Source organism: Bombina bombina, chromosome 1 (assembly GCF_027579735.1).
Source record: "Bombina bombina isolate aBomBom1 chromosome 1, aBomBom1.pri, whole genome shotgun sequence".
In the NCBI taxonomy this organism is placed as follows: domain Eukaryota; kingdom Metazoa; phylum Chordata; class Amphibia; order Anura; family Bombinatoridae; genus Bombina; species Bombina bombina.
In genome coordinates, this window is record NC_069499.1 from 1333072591 (window position 1) to 1333090466 (window position 17876).

General features: G+C 41.8%; 1 protein-coding gene across 1 annotated transcript in view; it reads left to right on the forward strand.

Annotated features, from left to right (window-relative positions):
• RFWD3 (ring finger and WD repeat domain 3) overlaps positions 1–17876 on the forward strand; it is a 245495-nt gene that overhangs the window by 117166 nt on the left and 110453 nt on the right. Inside the window, exon 5 of the mRNA XM_053719462.1 lies at positions 2626–2820. Coding sequence (XP_053575437.1) covers positions 2626–2820 — 195 coding nt within the window. The remainder of the gene's footprint in view (positions 1–2625; positions 2821–17876) is intronic.

A 17876-nucleotide genomic window follows, 5' to 3' on the forward strand; every position in this document is an offset into this window, starting at 1 on the left:
TGAGTTTCTTCCTAAAGTTGTTTTTGATCTTCTTAGAATTCGGTTTGTCTAGCCATCTTTTTTGACCTGACAAAAACATGCACAAGGGAAACCTCTATTGCTTTGATGTAGCTTGCTGATTATATATTTACGTCAAAAGAACGGTCTATACATTAGTCACAGGCTTGTCAACCCAAAAGGGCCACAGCAAGGTCAGTCTCCTGCAAAAACTACTTTTTCAAGATGGATTGCTCAAGCAATTTCAGGGGCTTACAGGTAAAGAATTTAACCAGTTTCTGAGTTGCTTAGGGCTCTTTCTACATGGGTGGTTTTAGCATTCTAGGCTTTTAAGGCTGGTCCTACCTCTACAGAAATGTGCCAAACAACTTTGTGAAAGTCTTCCAATACTTTTGTGTCTCACTACAAGTTGGATGTTCTTTACAGGGAGTGCAGAATTATTAGGCAAATGAGTATTTTGACCACATCATCCTCTTTATGCATGTTGTCTTACTCCAAGCTGTATAGGCTCGAAAGCCTACTACCAATTAAGCATATTAGGTGATGTGCATCTCTGTAATGAGAAGGGGTGTGGTCTAATGACATCAACAACCTATATTAGGCAACTTCCTTTCCTTTGGCAAAATGGGTCAAAAGAAGGACTTGACAGGCTCAGAAAAGTAAAAAATAGTGAGATATCTTGCAGAGGGATGCAGCACTCTTAAAATTGCAAAGCTTCTGAAGCGTGATCATCGAACAATCAAGTGTTTCATTCAAAATAGTCAACAGGGTCGCAAGAAGCGTGTGGAAAAACCAAGGCGCAAAATAACTGCCCATGAACTGAGAAAAGTCAAGCGTGCAGCTGCCAAGATGCCACTTGCCACCAGTTTGGCCATATTTCAGAGCTGCAATATCACTGGAGTGCCCAAAAGCACAAGGTGTGCAATACTCAGAGACATGGCCAAGGTAAGAAAGGCTGAAAGACGACCACCACTGAACAAGACACACAAGCTGAAACGTCAAGACTGATTTTTCTAAGGTTTTATGGACTGATGAAATGAGAGTGAGTCTTGATGGGCCAGATGGATGGGCCGTGGCTGGATTGGTAAAGGACAGAGAGCTCCAGTCCGACTCAGATGCCAGCAAGGTGGAGGTGGAGTACTGGTTCGGGCTGGTATCATCAAAGATGAGCTTGTGGGGCCTTTTCGGGTTGAGGATGGAGTCAAGCTCAACTCCCAGTCCTACTGCCAGTTTCTGGAAGACACCTTCTTCAAGCAGTGGTACAGGAAGAAGTCTGCATCCTTCAAGAAAAACATGATTTTCATGCAGGACAATGCTCCATCACACGCGTCCAAGTACTCCACAGCGTGGCTGGCAAGAAAGGGTATAAAAGAAGAAAATCTAATGACATGGCCTCCTTGTTCACCTGATCTGAACCCCATTGAGAACCTGTGGTCCATCATCAAATGTGAGATTTACAAGGAGGGAAAACAGTACACCTCTCTGAACAGTGTCTGGGAGGCTGTGGTTGCTGCTGCACGCAATGTTGATGGTGAACAGATCAAAACTATGACAGAATCCATGGATGGCAGGCTTTTGAGTGTCCTTGCAAAGAAAGGTGGCTATATTGGTCACTGATTTGTTTTTGTTTTGTTTTTGAATGTCAGAAATGTATATTTGTGAATGTTGAGATGTTATATTGGTTTCACTGGTAAAAATAAATAATTGAAATGGGTATATATTTGTTTTTTGTTAAGTTGCCTAATAATTATGCACAGTAATAGTCACCTGCACACACAGATATCCCCCTAAAATAGCTATAACTAAAAACAAACTAAAAACTACTTCCAAAACTATTCAGCTTTGATATTAATGAGTTTTTTGGGTTCATTGAGAACATGGTTGTTGTTCAATAATAAAATTAATCCTCAAAAATACAACTTGCCTAATAATTCTGCACTCCCTGTAGTCTGCTTCTGCTATTTTGGGTCACATTATGTTAACTTCTGTTATTGCTTAATAAATGTGGGGATTTTCTACCATATTGTAGCATCCTATGGTTTAGTGTCTTTTGTTTGTTTTTTTGTGGGTTTTTTTGCCCACTCTGTTTTCTTACATTGCTTTGTAGTTATCTCACTGGTAATACTAGGAAGGGCCAAGATAACCAGAAATTTACAAACAAAATTTATTTCTATATTTTGGCCCATATTTCTGAGTAATAGTTACCAGACTCTCCTTCCTGTTTCATCTGTTCACCTTCTTGGTTGGCCATCACAGGCGTAGGATGAGGGACAGAAAGGAAGTTTTTGTGGCCACTCCCCTACAGGAGAAATATAGAAATTGTTTTTAATTGGTTGTTTCTATTGTTAATAACTAGAGTGCTGTTTCATATCCTTTTTAACCTCAACTCTATTGTATTTCCATATAACTTTAATTTGAAGACAAGTTATTGTCTCCCTACAGCCGTGTTGTTTTTTTTGTTTTGTGAAATAAAACTTACTGGTAGATCAGATAGACTTTCTAAGTTAAATCCATTCAGATGAAGATTTCAACTTTTTTTAAGTAAACTGTTTAAAATAAGGTAAATTATTTTTGTTGTTGAACTTGTGTTAAATATGGTAGTATATCTGCTTTTTTTTTTTTTTACAGAGAACACCAGCAAAGCCCCCATCATCCTTAGCTAATCCTCCACCTGAAGAAGATGAAGGAGATACCTGTGCAATATGCTTTGATTCCTTCACCAATGCTGGTCAGCATCGTGTGTCTGCATTAAGATGTGGCCATATTTTTGGTTACAACTGCATTGATCGGTGGCTCAAGGGTGGTGCTGCCAAGTGTCCACAGGTTAGGTTTGCTTTATTTTCATTATATGTTATTGTATGTAAAATAATGTCATATGTATTAAATGGGAAAGATTGATACCATCCATTTTTATATATAATTTCTTTTTAAAGACACGATGAGTCCACGGATCATCTTCATTACTTATGAGGATATTCACCTCCTGGTCAGCAGGAGGAGGCAAAGAGCACCGCAGCAGAGCTGTTAAATAGCTCGCTCCTTCCTTCCCTCTCACCCCAGTCATTCTCTTTGCCTACGTTAGTGATAGGAAGAGGTAGGAAGAGGTAAAGTTAGGTGTTAGAAAAGATTCTTCAATCAAGAGTTTATTATTTTTAAAGTAGTGCAAGATTGTGCTGCTTTGTTCTAGGGTGTAGCCTTAGTCCATATAAGTCTCTTCAGTAGAGCTTTTGGTGGCTTTAGAGCAATGGGAACTTATGGGACATAATTCTCACTGCGCCTCCCTTACATTTATGCTGCTCTTATCCTGATGGCCTAAGCAAACTTAACTCAGGCTTTATCATTTTCCACAGGGCTATGGGAGGGAGAGGACCTCTTAAACCTGCTGGACTGTCCTGCTGTCGGACAGTATTAAAGGTAAGTGCTGACTTTGTTTATTCTGGGAAGCATAAAACTCAGAGGAAAGTGGGGACTTTTATTTTATATAAGGCTCAGACAAGGGGCTCTTTATGTTGGGACATCAAGCTCTCTTATTTGGAGGGTATTGGACAGCCATAAGTAAAGGCACTGGGGCTGGGAGTTATGCTCAGTTTTTAACTATGGTGGTTTTCCCTTAAGCGTTATGCAAACATATAAGCCGATCGGGTAATAAGGTCTTCTGTAACGACCACGATGGGTGGGGCTATTGTTTTCGCGCGCTTCCTGTAAGCTTCGCAGTTTTCAGCTGTACAAGCGTAGCATGGACGTCTGCACATAGTGTCTCTAAAACCGCATGGTTTCCTACTCATTAAGCAAGCGGTTGTAGCGCTATTGTGTCCGGTTGGCAGGTAGGCGCCTCAGCAGAGTTGCTGAGGTGTAAGGGTGTCTGAATTTTACTTTAATTAGCTGATGGGGTATGTTTATCCAACATTGGTGTGTCCGGTCCACGGCGTCATCCATAACTTGTGGGAATATTCTCTTCCCCAACAGGAAATGGCAAAGAGCACAGCAAAAGCTGTCCATATAGTCCCTCCTAGGCTCCGCCCACCCCAGTCATTCTCTTTGCCGCTGAACAAGCAGCATCTCCACGGAGATGGTGAAGAGTATGTGGTGTTTAGTTGTAGTTTTTTATTCTACTATCAAGAGTTTGTTATTTTAAAATAGTGCTGGTATGTACTATTTACTCTGAAACAGAAAAGGATGAAGAGTTCTGTTTGTGAGAGGAGTATGATTTTAGCAGCAGTAACTAAAATCGGTTTCTGTTCCCACATAGGACTGTTGAGATGAGATAACTTCAGTTGGGGGGAACAGTTGGCAGACTTTTCTGCTTAAGGTATGACTAGCCATATTTCTTTCATGTAATTAGCAAGAGTCCATGAGCTAGTGACGTATGGGATATACATTCCTACCAGGAGGGGCAAAGTTTCCCAAACCTCAAAATGCCTATAAATACACCCCTCACCACACCCACAATTCAGTTTTACAAACTTTGCCTCCGATGGAGGTGGTGAAGTAAGTTTGTGCTAGATTCTACGTTGATATGCGCTCCGCAGCAAGTTGGAGCCCGGTTTTCCTCTCAGCGTGCAGTGAATGTCAGAGGGATGTGAGGAGAGTATTGCCTATTTGAATGCAGTGATCTCCTTCTACGGGGTCTATTTCATAGGTTCTCTGTTATCGGTCGTAGAGATTCATCTCTTACCTCCCTTTTCAGATCGACGATATACTCTTATATATACCATTACCTCTACTGATTCTCGTTTCAGTACTGGTTTGGCTATCTGCTATATGTAGATGAGTGTCCTGGGGTAAGTAAGTCTTATTTTCTGTGACACTCCAAGCTATGGTTGGGCACTTTGTTTATAAAGTTCTAAATATATGTATTCAAACATTTATTTGCCTTGACTCAGAATGTTCAACTTTCCTTATTTTCAGACAGTCAGTTTCATATTTGGGATAATGCATTTGATTTAATAAATTTTTTCTTACCTTCAAAAAATTTGACTCTTCCCTGTGGGCTGTTAGGCTCGCGGGGGCTGAAAATGCTTCATTTTATTGCGTCATTCTTGGCGCGGATTTTTTTGGCGCAAAAATTCTATTTCCGTTTCCGGCGTCATACGTGTCGCCGGAAGTTGCGTCATTTTTTTGACGTTATTTTGCGCCAAAAATGTCGGCGTTCCGGATGTGGCGTCATTTTTGGCGCCAAAAGCATTTAGGCGCCAAATAATGTGGGCGTCTTATTTGGCGCGAAAAAATATGGGCGTCACTTTTGTCTCCACATTATTTTAGTCTCATTTTTTATTGCTTCTGGTTGCTAGAAGCTTGTTCTTTGGCATTTTTTCCCATTCCTGAAACTGTCTTTTAAGGAATTTGATCAATTTTGCTTTATATATGTTGTTTTTTCTCTTACATATTGCAAGATGTCCCACGTTGCATCTGAGTCAGAAGATACTACAGGAAAATCGCTGTCAAGTGCTGAATCTACGAAAGCTAAGTGCATCTGCTGTAAACTTTTGGTAGCTATTCCTCCAGCTGTTGTTTGTATTGATTGTCATGACAAACTTGTTAAAGCAGATAATATTTCCTTTAGTAAAGTACCATTGCCTGTTGCAGTTCCTTCAACATCTAAGGTGCAGAATGTTCCTGATAATATAAGAGATTTTGTTTCAGAATCCATTAAGAAGGCTATGTCTGTTATTTCTCCTTCTAGTAAACGTAAAAAATCTTTTAAAACCTCTCTCCCTACAGATGAATTTTTAAATGAAGATCATCATTCTGATTCTGATGATTCCTCTGGTTCAGAGGATTCTGTCTCAGAGGTTGATGCTGATAAATCTTCATATTTATTTAAAATGGAATTTATTCGTTCTTTACTTAAAGAAGTACTAATTGCTTTAGAAATAGAGGATTCTGGTCCTCTTGATGTTAATTCTAAACGTTTGGATAAGGTTTTTAAAGCTCCTGTGGTTTTTCCAGAAGTTTTTCCTGTTCCTAATGCTATTTCTGCAGTAATTTCCAAGGAATGGGATAAATTGGGTAATTCATTTACTCCTTCTAAACGTTTTAAGCATTTATATCCTGTGCCGTCTGACAGATTAGAATTTTGGGACAAGATCCCTAAAGTTGATGGGGCTATTTCTACCCTTGCTAAACGTACTACTATTCCTACGTCAGATGGTACTTCGTTTAAAGATCCTCTAGATAGGAAAATTGAATCCTTTCTAAGAAAAGCTTATCTGTGTTCAGGTAATCTTCTTAGACCTGCTATATCTTTGGCTGATGTTGCTGCAGCTTCAACTTTTTGGTTGGAAACTTTAGCACAACAAGTAACACATCGTGATTCTCATGATATTATTATTCTTCTTCAGCATGCTAATAATTTTATATGTGATGCTATTTTTGATATTATCAGAGTTGATGTCAGGTTTATGTCTCTAGCTATCTTAGCTAGAAGAGCTTTATGGCTTAAAACTTGGAATGCTGATATGGCTTCTAAATCAACTTTGCTTTCCATTTCTTTCCAGGGTAACAAATTATTTGGTTCTCAGTTGGATTCCATTATTTCAACTGTTACTGGTGGGAAAGGAACTTTTTTACCACAGGATAAAAAATCTAAAGGTAAAAACAGGGCTAATAATCGTTTTCGTTCCTTTCGTTTCAACAAAGAACAAAAACCTGATCCTTCATCCTCAGGAGCAGTTTCGGTTTGGAAACCATCTCCAGTCTGGAATAAATCCAAGCCAGCTAGAAAGGCAAAGCCTGCTTCTAAGTCCACATGAAGGTGCGGCCCTCGTTCCAGCTCAGCTGGTAGGGGGCAGGTTACGTTTTTTCAAGGAAATTTGGATCAATTCTGTTCACAATCTTTGGATTCAGAGCATTGTTTTAGAAGGGTACAGAATTGGTTTCAAGATGAGACCTCCTGCAAAGAGATTTTTTCTTTCCCGTGTCCCAGTAAATCCAGTAAATCCAGTAAAAGCTCAAGCATTTCTGAAATGTGTTTCAGATCTAGAGTTGTCTGGAGTAATTATGCCAGTTCCAGTTCCGGAACAGGGGATGGGGTTTTATTCAAATCTCTTCATTGTACCAAAGAAGGAGAATTCCTTCAGACCAGTTCTGGATCTAAAAATATTGAATCGTTATGTAAGGATACCAACGTTCAAGATGGTAACTGTAAGGACTATATTGCCTTTTGTTCAGCAAGGGAATTATATGTCCACAATAGATTTACAGGATGCATATCTGCATATTCCGATTCATCCAGATCATTATCAGTTCCTGAGATTCTCTTTTCTGGACAAGCATTACCAGTTTGTGGCTCTGCCGTTTGGCCTAGCTACAGCTCCAAGAATTTTTACAAAGGTTCTCGGTGCCCTTCTGTCTGTAATCAGAGAACAGGGTATTGTGGTATTTCCTTATTTGGACGATATCTTGGTACTTGCTCAGTCTTTACATTTAGCAGAATCTCATACGAATCGACTTGTGTTGTTTCTTCAAGATCATGGTTGGAGGATCAATTTACCAAAAAGTTCTTTGATTCCTCAGACAAGAGTAACCTTTCTGGGTTTCCAGATGGATTCAGTGTCCATGACTCTGTCTTTAACAGACAAGAGACGTCTAAAATTGATTGCAGCTTGTCGAAACCTTCAGTCACAATCATTCCCTTCGGTAGCCTTATGCATGGAAATTCTAGGTCTTATGACTGCTGCATCGGACGCGATCCCCTTTGCTCGTTTTCACATGCGACCTCTTCAGCTCTGTATGCTGAAGCAATGGTGCAAGGATTACACGAAGATTTCTCAAATAATATCTTTAAAACCGATTGTTCGACACTCTCTAACATGGTGGACAGACCACCATCGTTTAATTCAGGGGGCTTCTTTTGTGCTTCCGACCTGGACTGTAATTTCAACAGATGCAAGTCTTTCAGGTTGGGGAGCTGTGTGGGGATCTCTGACAGCACAAGGAGTTTGGGAATCTCAGGAGGTGAGATTACCGATCAATATTTTGGAACTCCGTGCAATTTTCAGAGCTCTTCAGTTTTGGCCTCTTCTGAAGAGAGAATCGTTCATTTGTTTTCAGACGGACAATGTCACAACTGTGGCATACATCAATCATCAAGGAGGGACTCACAGTCCTCTGGCTATGAGAGAAGTATCTCGAATTTTGGTTTGGGCGGAATCCAGCTCCTGTCTAATCTCTGCGGTTCATATCCCAGGTATAGACAATTGGGAAGCGGATTATCTCAGTCGCCAAACGTTACATCCGGGCGAATGGTCTCTTCACCCAGAGGTATTTCTTCAGATTGTTCAAATGTGGGAACTTCCAGAAATAGATCTGATGGCGTCCCATCTAAACAAGAAACTTCCCAGGTATCTGTCCAGATCCCGGGATCCTCAGGCGGAGGCAGTGGATGCATTATCACTTCCTTGGAAGTATCATCCTGCCTATATCTTTCCGCCTCTAGTTCTTCTTCCAAGAGTAATATCCAAGATTCTGAAGGAATGCTCGTTTGTTCTGCTGGTAGCTCCGGCATGGCCTCACAGATTTTGGTATGCGGATCTTGTCCGGATGGCCTCTTGCCAACCGTGGACTCTTCCGTTAAGACCAGACCTTCTGTCACAAGGTCCTTTTTTCCATCAGGATCTGAAATCCTTAAATTTAAAGGTATGGAGATTGAACGCTTGATTCTTGGTCAAAGAGGTTTCTCTGACTCTGTCATTAATACTATGTTACAGGCTCGTAAGTCTGTATCTCGAGAGATATATTATAGAGTCTGGAAGACTTATATTTCTTGGTGTCTTTCTCATCATTTTTCTTGGCATTCTTTTAGAATACCGAGAATTTTACAGTTTCTTCAGGATGGTTTAGATAAGGGTTTGTCCGCAAGTTCTTTGAAAGGACAAATCTCTGCTCTTTCTGTTCTTTTTCACAGAAAGATTGCTATTCTTCCTGATATTCATTGTTTTGTACAAGCTTTGGTTCGTATAAAACCTGTCATTAAGTCAATCTCTCCTCCTTGGAGTTTGAATCTGGTTCTGGGAGCTCTTCAAGCTCCTCCGTTTGAACCTATGCATTCATTGGACATTAAATTGCTTTCTTGGAAAGTTTTGTTCCTTTTGGCCATCTCTTCTGCTAGAAGAGTTTCTGAATTATCTGCTCTTTCTTGTGAGTCTCCTTTTCTGATTTTTCACCAGGATAAGGCGGTGTTGCGAACTTCTTTTGAATTTTTACCTAAAGTTGTGAATTCCAACAACATTAGTAGAGAAATTGTGGTTCCTTCATTATGTCCTAATCCTAAGAATTCTAAGGAGAAATCGTTGCATTCTTTGGATGTTGTTAGAGCTTTGAAATATTATGTTGAAGCTACGAAATCTTTCCGTAAGACTTCTAGTCTATTTGTTATCTTTTCCGGTTCTAGAAAAGGCCAGAAAGCTTCTGCCATTTCTTTGGCATCTTGGTTGAAATCTTTAATTCATCTTGCTTATGTTGAGTCGGGTAAAACTCCGCCTCAGAGAATTACAGCTCATTCTACTAGGTCAGTTTCTACTTCCTGGGCGTTTAGGAATGAAGCTTCGGTTGACCAGATTTGCAAAGCAGCAACTTGGTCCTCTTTGCATACTTTTACTAAATTCTACCATTTTGATGTATTTTCTTCTTCTGAAGCAGTTTTTGGTAGAAAAGTACTTCAGGCAGCGGTTTCAGTTTGAATCTTCTGCTTATGTTTTTCGTTAAACTTTTATTTTGGGTGTGGATTATTTTCAGCAGGAATTGGCTGTCTTTATTTTATCCCTCCCTCTCTAGTGACTCTTGCGTGGAAAGATCCACATCTTGGGTAGTCATTATCCCATACGTCACTAGCTCATGGACTCTTGCTAATTACATGAAAGAAAACATAATTTATGTAAGAACTTACCTGATAAATTTATTTCTTTCATATTAGCAAGAGTCCATGAGGCCCACCCTTTTTTGTGGTGGTTATGATTTTGTATAAAGCACAATTTATTCCAATTCCTTATTTTATATGCTTTCGCACTTTTTTATCACCCCACTTCTTGGCTATTCGTTAAACTGAATTGTGGGTGTGGTGAGGGGTGTATTTATAGGCATTTTGAGGTTTGGGAAACTTTGCCCCTCCTGGTAGGAATGTATATCCCATACGTCACTAGCTCATGGACTCTTGCTAATATGAAAGAAATGAATTTATCAGGTAAGTTCTTACATAAATTATGTTTTCTAACAAGACTGTGTAATGCTGGAAGGCTGTCATTTTCCCCTCATGGGGACCGGTAAGCCATTTTCTTAGTCTCAAACAGAATAAAGGGCTTAATATGGGCTATAAAACTGGTAGACACTTTTATGGGCTAGATCGATTGCTTTATTTGGGCATTTTATACAGCTTGATGTTGAAATTCACACTTTATAACTTTGGGGAACATTTTTTACGTCAGGCACTGGTTTAGACACCTTCCCAGTCAGGAAGGGCCTTCTCTGTAGTAGGCAGAGCCTCATTTTCGCGCCATTACTGCGCAGTTACTTTTGAGAACACGACATGCAGCTGCATGTGTGTGGGTCTGGAAGTAGTTGAAAAGGTTCCTAGAAGGCTTCATTTGGTATCGTATACCCCCCTGGGTTTGGTAAAGTCGCAGCAAAGGCTGGAGCTGGGACTGTAGAGGGGTTAAAACTGTAAACGGCTCCGGTTTCCTCATTTTAAGGGTTAAAGGTCTAAATTTGGGGTGCAATGCTTTGAATGCTTTAAGACACTGTAGTGAAAATTTGGTTAAAATTGAACAATTCCTTCATAGTTTTTCACATATTCAGTAAAAAAGTGTGCCCTGTTTAAAATTTAAAGAGACAGTAACGGTTTTGTTTTAAAACGTTTTTTGTACTTTATTGACAAGTTTAAGCCTGTTTAACATGTCTGTGCCTTCAGATAAACTATGTTCTGTATGTATGGAAGCCAATGTGTCTCCCCCTTCAAATTTGTGTGATAATTGTGCCATAGCGTCCAAACAAATTAAGGACAGTACTGCCACAGATAGTAAAGTTGCCCAAGATGATTCATCAGATGAAGGGAGTAGACATAGTTCTACATCATCTCCTTCTGTGTCTACACCAGTTTTGCCCACGCAGGAGACCCCTAGTACTTCTAGCGCGCCAATGCTTGTTACTATGCAACAATTGACGGCAGTAATGGATAACTCCATAGCAAATATTTTATCCAAAATGCCTGCATTTCAGAGAAAGCGCGATTGCTCTGTTTTAAACACTGTAGAGCAGGAGGGCGCTGATGATAATTGCTCTGTCATACCCTCACACCAATCTGAAGTGGCCATGAGGGAGGTTTTGTCAGATGGGGAAATTTCGGATTCAGGTAGAATTTCTCAACAGGCAGAACCTGATGTTGTGACATTTAAATTTAAATTAGAGCATCTCCGCGCACTGCTTAAGGAGGTGCTATCTACTCTGGATGATTGTGACAACCTGGTCATTCCAGAAAAATTGTGCAAGATGGACAAGTTCCTAGAGGTTCCGGTGCACCCCGACGCTTTTCCTATACCCAAGCGGGTGGCGGACATAGTGAATAAGGAGTGGGAGAAGCCCGTCATACCTTTTGTCCCCCCTCCTATATTTAAGAAATTATTTCCTATGGTCAACCCCAGAAAGGACTTATGGCAGACAGTCCCTAAGGTCGAGGGGGCAGTTTCTACACTAGCCAAGCGCACTACTATTCCTATCGAGGATAATTGTGCTTTCAAAGATCCTATGGATAAAAAATTGGAGGGTTTGCTTAAAAAGATTTTTGTACAGCAAGGTTACCTCCTGCAACCTATTTCGTGCATTGTTCCTGTCACTACAGCAACGTGGTTCTGGTTCGAGGAACTAGAAAAGTCGCTCAGTAGAGAGACTCCGTACGAGGAGGTTATGGACAGAATTCACGCACTTAAGTTAGCTAATTCCTTTATTTTAGATGCCGTTTTGCAGTTAGCTAGATTAGCGGCGAAAAATTCAGGGTTTGCAATTGTGGCGCGCAGAGCGCTCTGGCTAAAGTCTTGGTCAGCGGATGTATCTTCCAAGACAAAATTGCTTAATATCCCTTTTCAAGATAAAGATTATCTCAGACATCACTGGGGGTAAGGGCCATGCCCTCCCACAAGATAGGCCTTTCAAGGCCAAGAATAAGTCTAATTTTCGTTCCTTTCACAATTTCAGGAACGGACCGGCCTCCAACTCTGCAGCCTCTAGACAAGAGGGTAATGCTTCGCAAACCAAACCAGCTTGGAAACCGATGCAAGGCTGGAACAAGGGTAAGCAGGCCAAGAAGCCTGCTGCTGCTACCAAAACAGCATGAAGTAGTAGCCCCCGATCCGGGACCGGATCTAGTAGGGGGCAGACTCTCTCTCTCCGCTCAGGCTTGGGCAAGAGATGTTCAGGATCCCTGGGCACTAGAAATAGTTTCTCAGGGTTATCTTCTGGAATTCAAGGAACTACCCCCAAGGGGAAGGTTCCACATGTCTCACTTATCTTCAAACCAAATAAAGAGACAGGCGTTCTTACATTGTGTAGAAGACCTGTTAAAAATGGGAGTGATACACCCAGTTCCAACTGTGGAACAAGGACTGGGGTTTTACTCAAATCTGTTTGTAGTTCCCAAAAAAGAGGGAACTTTCAGACCAATTCTAGATTTAAAGATTCTAAACAAATTTCTCTGAGTGCCATCATTCAAAATGGAAACTATTCGAACGATTCTACCTACAATCCAGGAGGGTCAATTTATGACTACCGTGGATCTAAAGGATGGGTATCTACATATTCCTATCCACAAAGATCATCATCAGTTCCTAAGGTTCGCCTTTCTGGACAAACATTACCAGTTTGTGGCTCTCCCATTTGGGCTAGCCACTGCTCCAAGGATTTTCACAAAGGTACTCGCGTCCCTTCTAGCGGTTCTAAGACCAAGGGGCATTGCAGTGGCACCTTACTTGGACGATATTCTGATACAAGCGTCGTCTCTTTCAAAGGCAAAGGCTCACACAGACATCGTTCTGGCCTTTCTCAGATCTCACGGGTGGAAGGTGAACATAGGAAAAAGTTCCCTGTCTCCGTCGACAAGAGTTCCTTTCTTGGGGACAATAATAGATTCTTTAGAAATGAAGATTTTCCTGACAGATGTCAGAAAGTCAAAACTTCTAAACGCTTGTCAAGTTCTTCACTCTGTTCCACGACCTTCCATAGCTCAGTGCATGGAAGTAGTAGGGTTGATGGTTGCAGCAATGGACATAGTTCCTTTTGCGCGAATTCATCTAAGACCATTACAACTGTGCATGCTGAAACAGTGGAATGGGGACTATACAGACTTGTCTCCAGTGATTCAAGTAGATCAGAAGACCAGAGACTCACTCCGTTGGTGGCTAACCCAGGATCACCTGTCCCAGGGAATGAGCTTCCGCAGACCAGAGTGGGTCATCGTCCCGACCGACGCCAGTCTAGTGGGCTGGGGCGCGGTCTGGGACTCCCTGAAAGCTCAGGGTCTATGGTCTCGGGAAGAGTCTCTTCTCCCTATAAACATTCTGGAACTGAGAGCGATATTCAATACTCTCAGGGCTTGGCCTCAACTAGCAAAGGCCAGATTCATAAGATTCTAATCAGACAACATGACGACTGTTGCTTACATCAGCCATCAGGGGGGAACAAGGAGTTCCCTGGCGATGAGAGAAGTGACCAAAATCATAAAATGGGCGGAGGATCACTCCTGCCACCTATCTGCGATCCACATCCCAGGAGTGGAAAACTGGGAGGCGGATTATCTGAGTCGTCAGACATTCCATCCGGGGGAGTGGGAACTCCACCCGGAGATATTTGCCCAGTTGACCCAATTATGGAGCATTCCAGACATGGATCTGATGGCGTCTCGTCAGAACTTCAAGGTTCCTTGCTACGGGTCCAGATCCAGGGATCCCAAGGCGACTCTAGTGGATGCATTAGTAGCGTCTTGGGCCTTCAACCTAGCTTATGTGTTTCCACCGTTTCCTCTCATTCCCAGGCTGGTAGCCAGGATCAAACAGGAGAGGGCCTCTGTGATCTTGATAGCTCCTGCGTGGCCACGCAGGACTTGGTATGCAGACCTGGTGAATATGTCATCGGCTCCACCATGGAAGCTACCTTTGAGACAGGATCTTCTAGTACAGGGTCCATTCGAACATCCAAATCTAGTTTACCTCCAGCTGACGGCTTGGAAATTGAACGCTTGATTTTATTTAAGCGTGGGTTTTCGGATTCTGTGATAGATACTCTGGTACAAGCCAGAAAACCTGTAACTAGAAAAATTTACCATAAAATATGGAAAAGATATATCTGTTGGTGTGAATCCAAGGGATTCTCATGGAGTAAGATCAGAATTCCTAGGATCCTTTCCTTTCTCCAAGAAGGTTTGGATAAGGGATTATCAGCGAGTTCTCTAAAAGGACAGATTTCTGCTTTATCTGTCTTGTTACACAAACGACTGGCAGCTGTGCCAGATGTTCAAGCTTTTGTTCAGGCTTTGGTCAGGATCAAGCCTGTTTACAGACCTTTGACTCCTCCCTGGAGTCTGAATTTAGTTCTTTCAGTTCTTCAAGGGGTTCCGTTTGAACCTCTACACTCCATAGATATCAAGATGTTATCTTGGAAAGTTCTGTTTTTGGTTGCTATTTCTTCTGCTAGAAGAGTTTCTGAGTTATCTGCTCTGCAGTGTAATCCGCCCTATCTGGTGTTCCATTCAGATAAGGTTGTTTTGTGTACTAAACCTGGTTTCCTTCCAAAGGTTGTTTCCAACAAGAATATTAACCAGGAAATAGTTGTGCCTTCTTTGTGTCCGAATCCAGTTTCAAAGAAGGAACGTTTGTTACACAATTTAGATGTAGTTCGTGCTTTAAAGTTCTATTTAGCAGCAAATAAGGATTTCAGACAAACGTCTTCTCTGTTTGTCGTTTATTCTGGCAAGAGGAGAGGTCAAAAAGCTACTGCTACCTCTCTTTCCTTTTGGCTGAAAAGCATCATCCGATTGGCTTACGAGACTGCCGGACGGCAGCCTCCCGAACGCATCACAGCTCACTCTACTAGGGCTGTGGCTTCCACATGGGCCTTCAAGAACGAGGCTTCTGTTGATCAGATATGTAAGGCAGCGACTTGGTCTTCCCTGCACACTTTTGCCAAATTCTACAAATTTGATACTTTTGCTTCTTCGGAGGCTATTTTTGGGAGAAAGGTTTTGCAAGCCGTGGTGCCTTCTGTTTAGGTAACCTGATTGGCTCCCTCCCTTCATCCGTGTCCTAAAGCTTTGGTATTGGTTCCCACAAGTTATGGATGACGCCGTGGACCGGACACACCAATGTTGGAGAAAACAGAATTTATGCTTACCTGATAAATTACTTTCTCCAACGGTGTGTCCGGTCCACGGCCCGCCCTGGTTTTTTAATCAGGTTTGATGAATTTCTTTCTTTAACTACAGTCACCACGGCACCCTATGGTTTCTCCTTTTTTTCTCCTGTCCGTCGGTCGAATGACTGGGGTGGGCGGAGCCTAGGAGGGACTATATGGACAGCTTTTGCTGTGCTCTTTGCCATTTCCTGTTGGGGAAGAGAATATTCCCACAAGTTATGGATGACGCCGTGGACCGGACACACCGTTGGAGAAAGTAATTTATCGGGTAAGCATAAATTCTGTTTTTTCCTAATGCAGTAAAAGTTACCTTTTAAAATTTAAAGACACAGTAATGGTTTATGTAATCAATTTTTTTGAGATATAAAGTAATTTGATTATCTTATGACTTTTTTTGAGCACATTTTCCTCATGTAGTAAAAAAGTTACATTTTAAAGGGACAGTAACGTTTTATTGTTAAAAAAAAAAAAAATTTGGGGGTAAAAGAAATTTTTTATTACATTGTCATCATATTGTGCTTCAGTATGGACATAGGAGCCGTGCAAAATGTTACTTGCTCCATGTGTTTGGATGCAAATGTGGAACCACCAATCCCTTTCTGTCCCTCATGTATTGAGAGGGCTTTGTTATAGGGAAAAGATTTTTCATGAGCAAAATTTTTCAAAAGCGGATGCTTCTCAGGAGTCTAATGACGAGATTCAGCTTTAACGCCCGCGCAAGCAGTGTCCTGTACTTCTGCTCTAGCGCCTGCTGGAGTTTCCTTAAAAGACATAGCTGCGCTTATGTCTTCCACAATTTCTGATGCGTTGTCTGCTTTTCCAATGCTACAAGGCAAACGTAAGAGGAAAGACAAACATGCAGTCAGGGAGGTTTCTGATGCAATGGTGGCAATCTCGGATGTACCCTCCCAGGAACTGAGATGGAGGGTGTTGAGGTTCCATCGGAAGGCGAAATTTCAGACTCCGAAAGTTCATTGCCTTTGACTGATTTGGAGGTTGTATCTTTCAGGTTTAAACTAGAACGCCTCCGCCTGTTACTTAGGGAAGTTTTGGTTACTTTAGACTGTGATTCCACAGTAGCGGTCGCTCCTGCGAAGTCGAGTGGACAGATATTTCGAAGTTCCCTCTTACTCAGACGTTTTTGCAGTGCCAAAGCGAGCTTCGGAGATTGTTTCTAAGGAATGGGAGAGACCAGGTATTCCCTTCTCTCCCTCTCCTATTTTCAAAAAGATGTTTCCTATAGCTAACTCTTTCAGGGAGGCTTGGCAAACGGTTCCTAAGGTGGAAGGGGCTATTTCCACCTTAGCCAAGCAAACTATTATTCCCATTGAGGATAGTTGTGCTTTTAAAGATCCCATGGACAAGAAGTTGCAGGGTCTACTTAAAAAGATTTATGTTCACCAGGGTCTGCTATTGCAGGCAGCTGCGTGCATTGCTACGGTCACTAATGCGGCAGCATATTGGTTTTATGCTCTGTCTGAGTCTCTCAGGACTGAGACTTCCTTAGAGGAGATCCAAGACAGGATTAAAGCTCTGAAGTTAGCTAATGCTTTTATTACGGACGCTTTGCTGCAAATTACTAAATTGGCAGCTAAGAGTTTGGGGTTCTCTATCCTAGCCCTCAGAGCTTTATGGTTAAATCCTTGGTCTGCGGACGTGTCCTAAGTCTAAGCTGCTAGCGATTCCTTACACAAGGGGAAGACCTTGTTTGGACCTGGCCTGATGGAAATTATCTCTGATATCACGGGAGGTAAGGGTCATCTCCTCCCTCACGATAAGAGAAACAAACAAAAAGGACAACAGAGTAATTTTCGTTCCTTTTGGAATTTCAAGGGAAATTCTTCCTTTTCCTCTGCTAAGCAGGAACAATCTAACCCTACATGGAGACCCAACCAGTCTTGGAACAAGGGTAAGCAATCCAAGAAGCCTGCTGTTGAATCTAAGACAGCATGAAGGTCATGCTCCCGATCCGGGACCGGATCTGGTAGGGGGCAGACTTTCCTTCGTTCAGGCCTGGGTTCGGGACGTTCAGGATCCCTGTGCAGTAGAAATAGTGTCTCAGGGATACAGATTGGAGTTCAAAAATTTTCCTCCCAGAGGCAGGTTTCTTCTTTCAAGATTATCTGCAGACCAGATAAAAAAGAGGCGTTCTTACATTGTGTAAGAGACCTCTCCTCCCTGGGAGTGATTGTTCCCGTTTCGGTACAGGGGCAAGGTTTTTATTCAAATCAGTTTGTGGTTCCCAAAAAGGAGGGAACCTTCAGACCTATCTTAGACCTCAAGAGTCTAAACAAGTTTCTCAGGGTTTCGTCATTCAAGATGGAAACAATTCGTACCATTCTTCCATTGATCCAGGTGGGTCAATTTATGACGGATTTAAAGGATGCATATCTACATGTTCCTATCCACAAGAGATCATCCCAGGTTCCTAAGGTTTGCTTTTCTAGACAAACACTTCCAGTTCTTGGCTCTTCCTTTCGGTCTGGCTA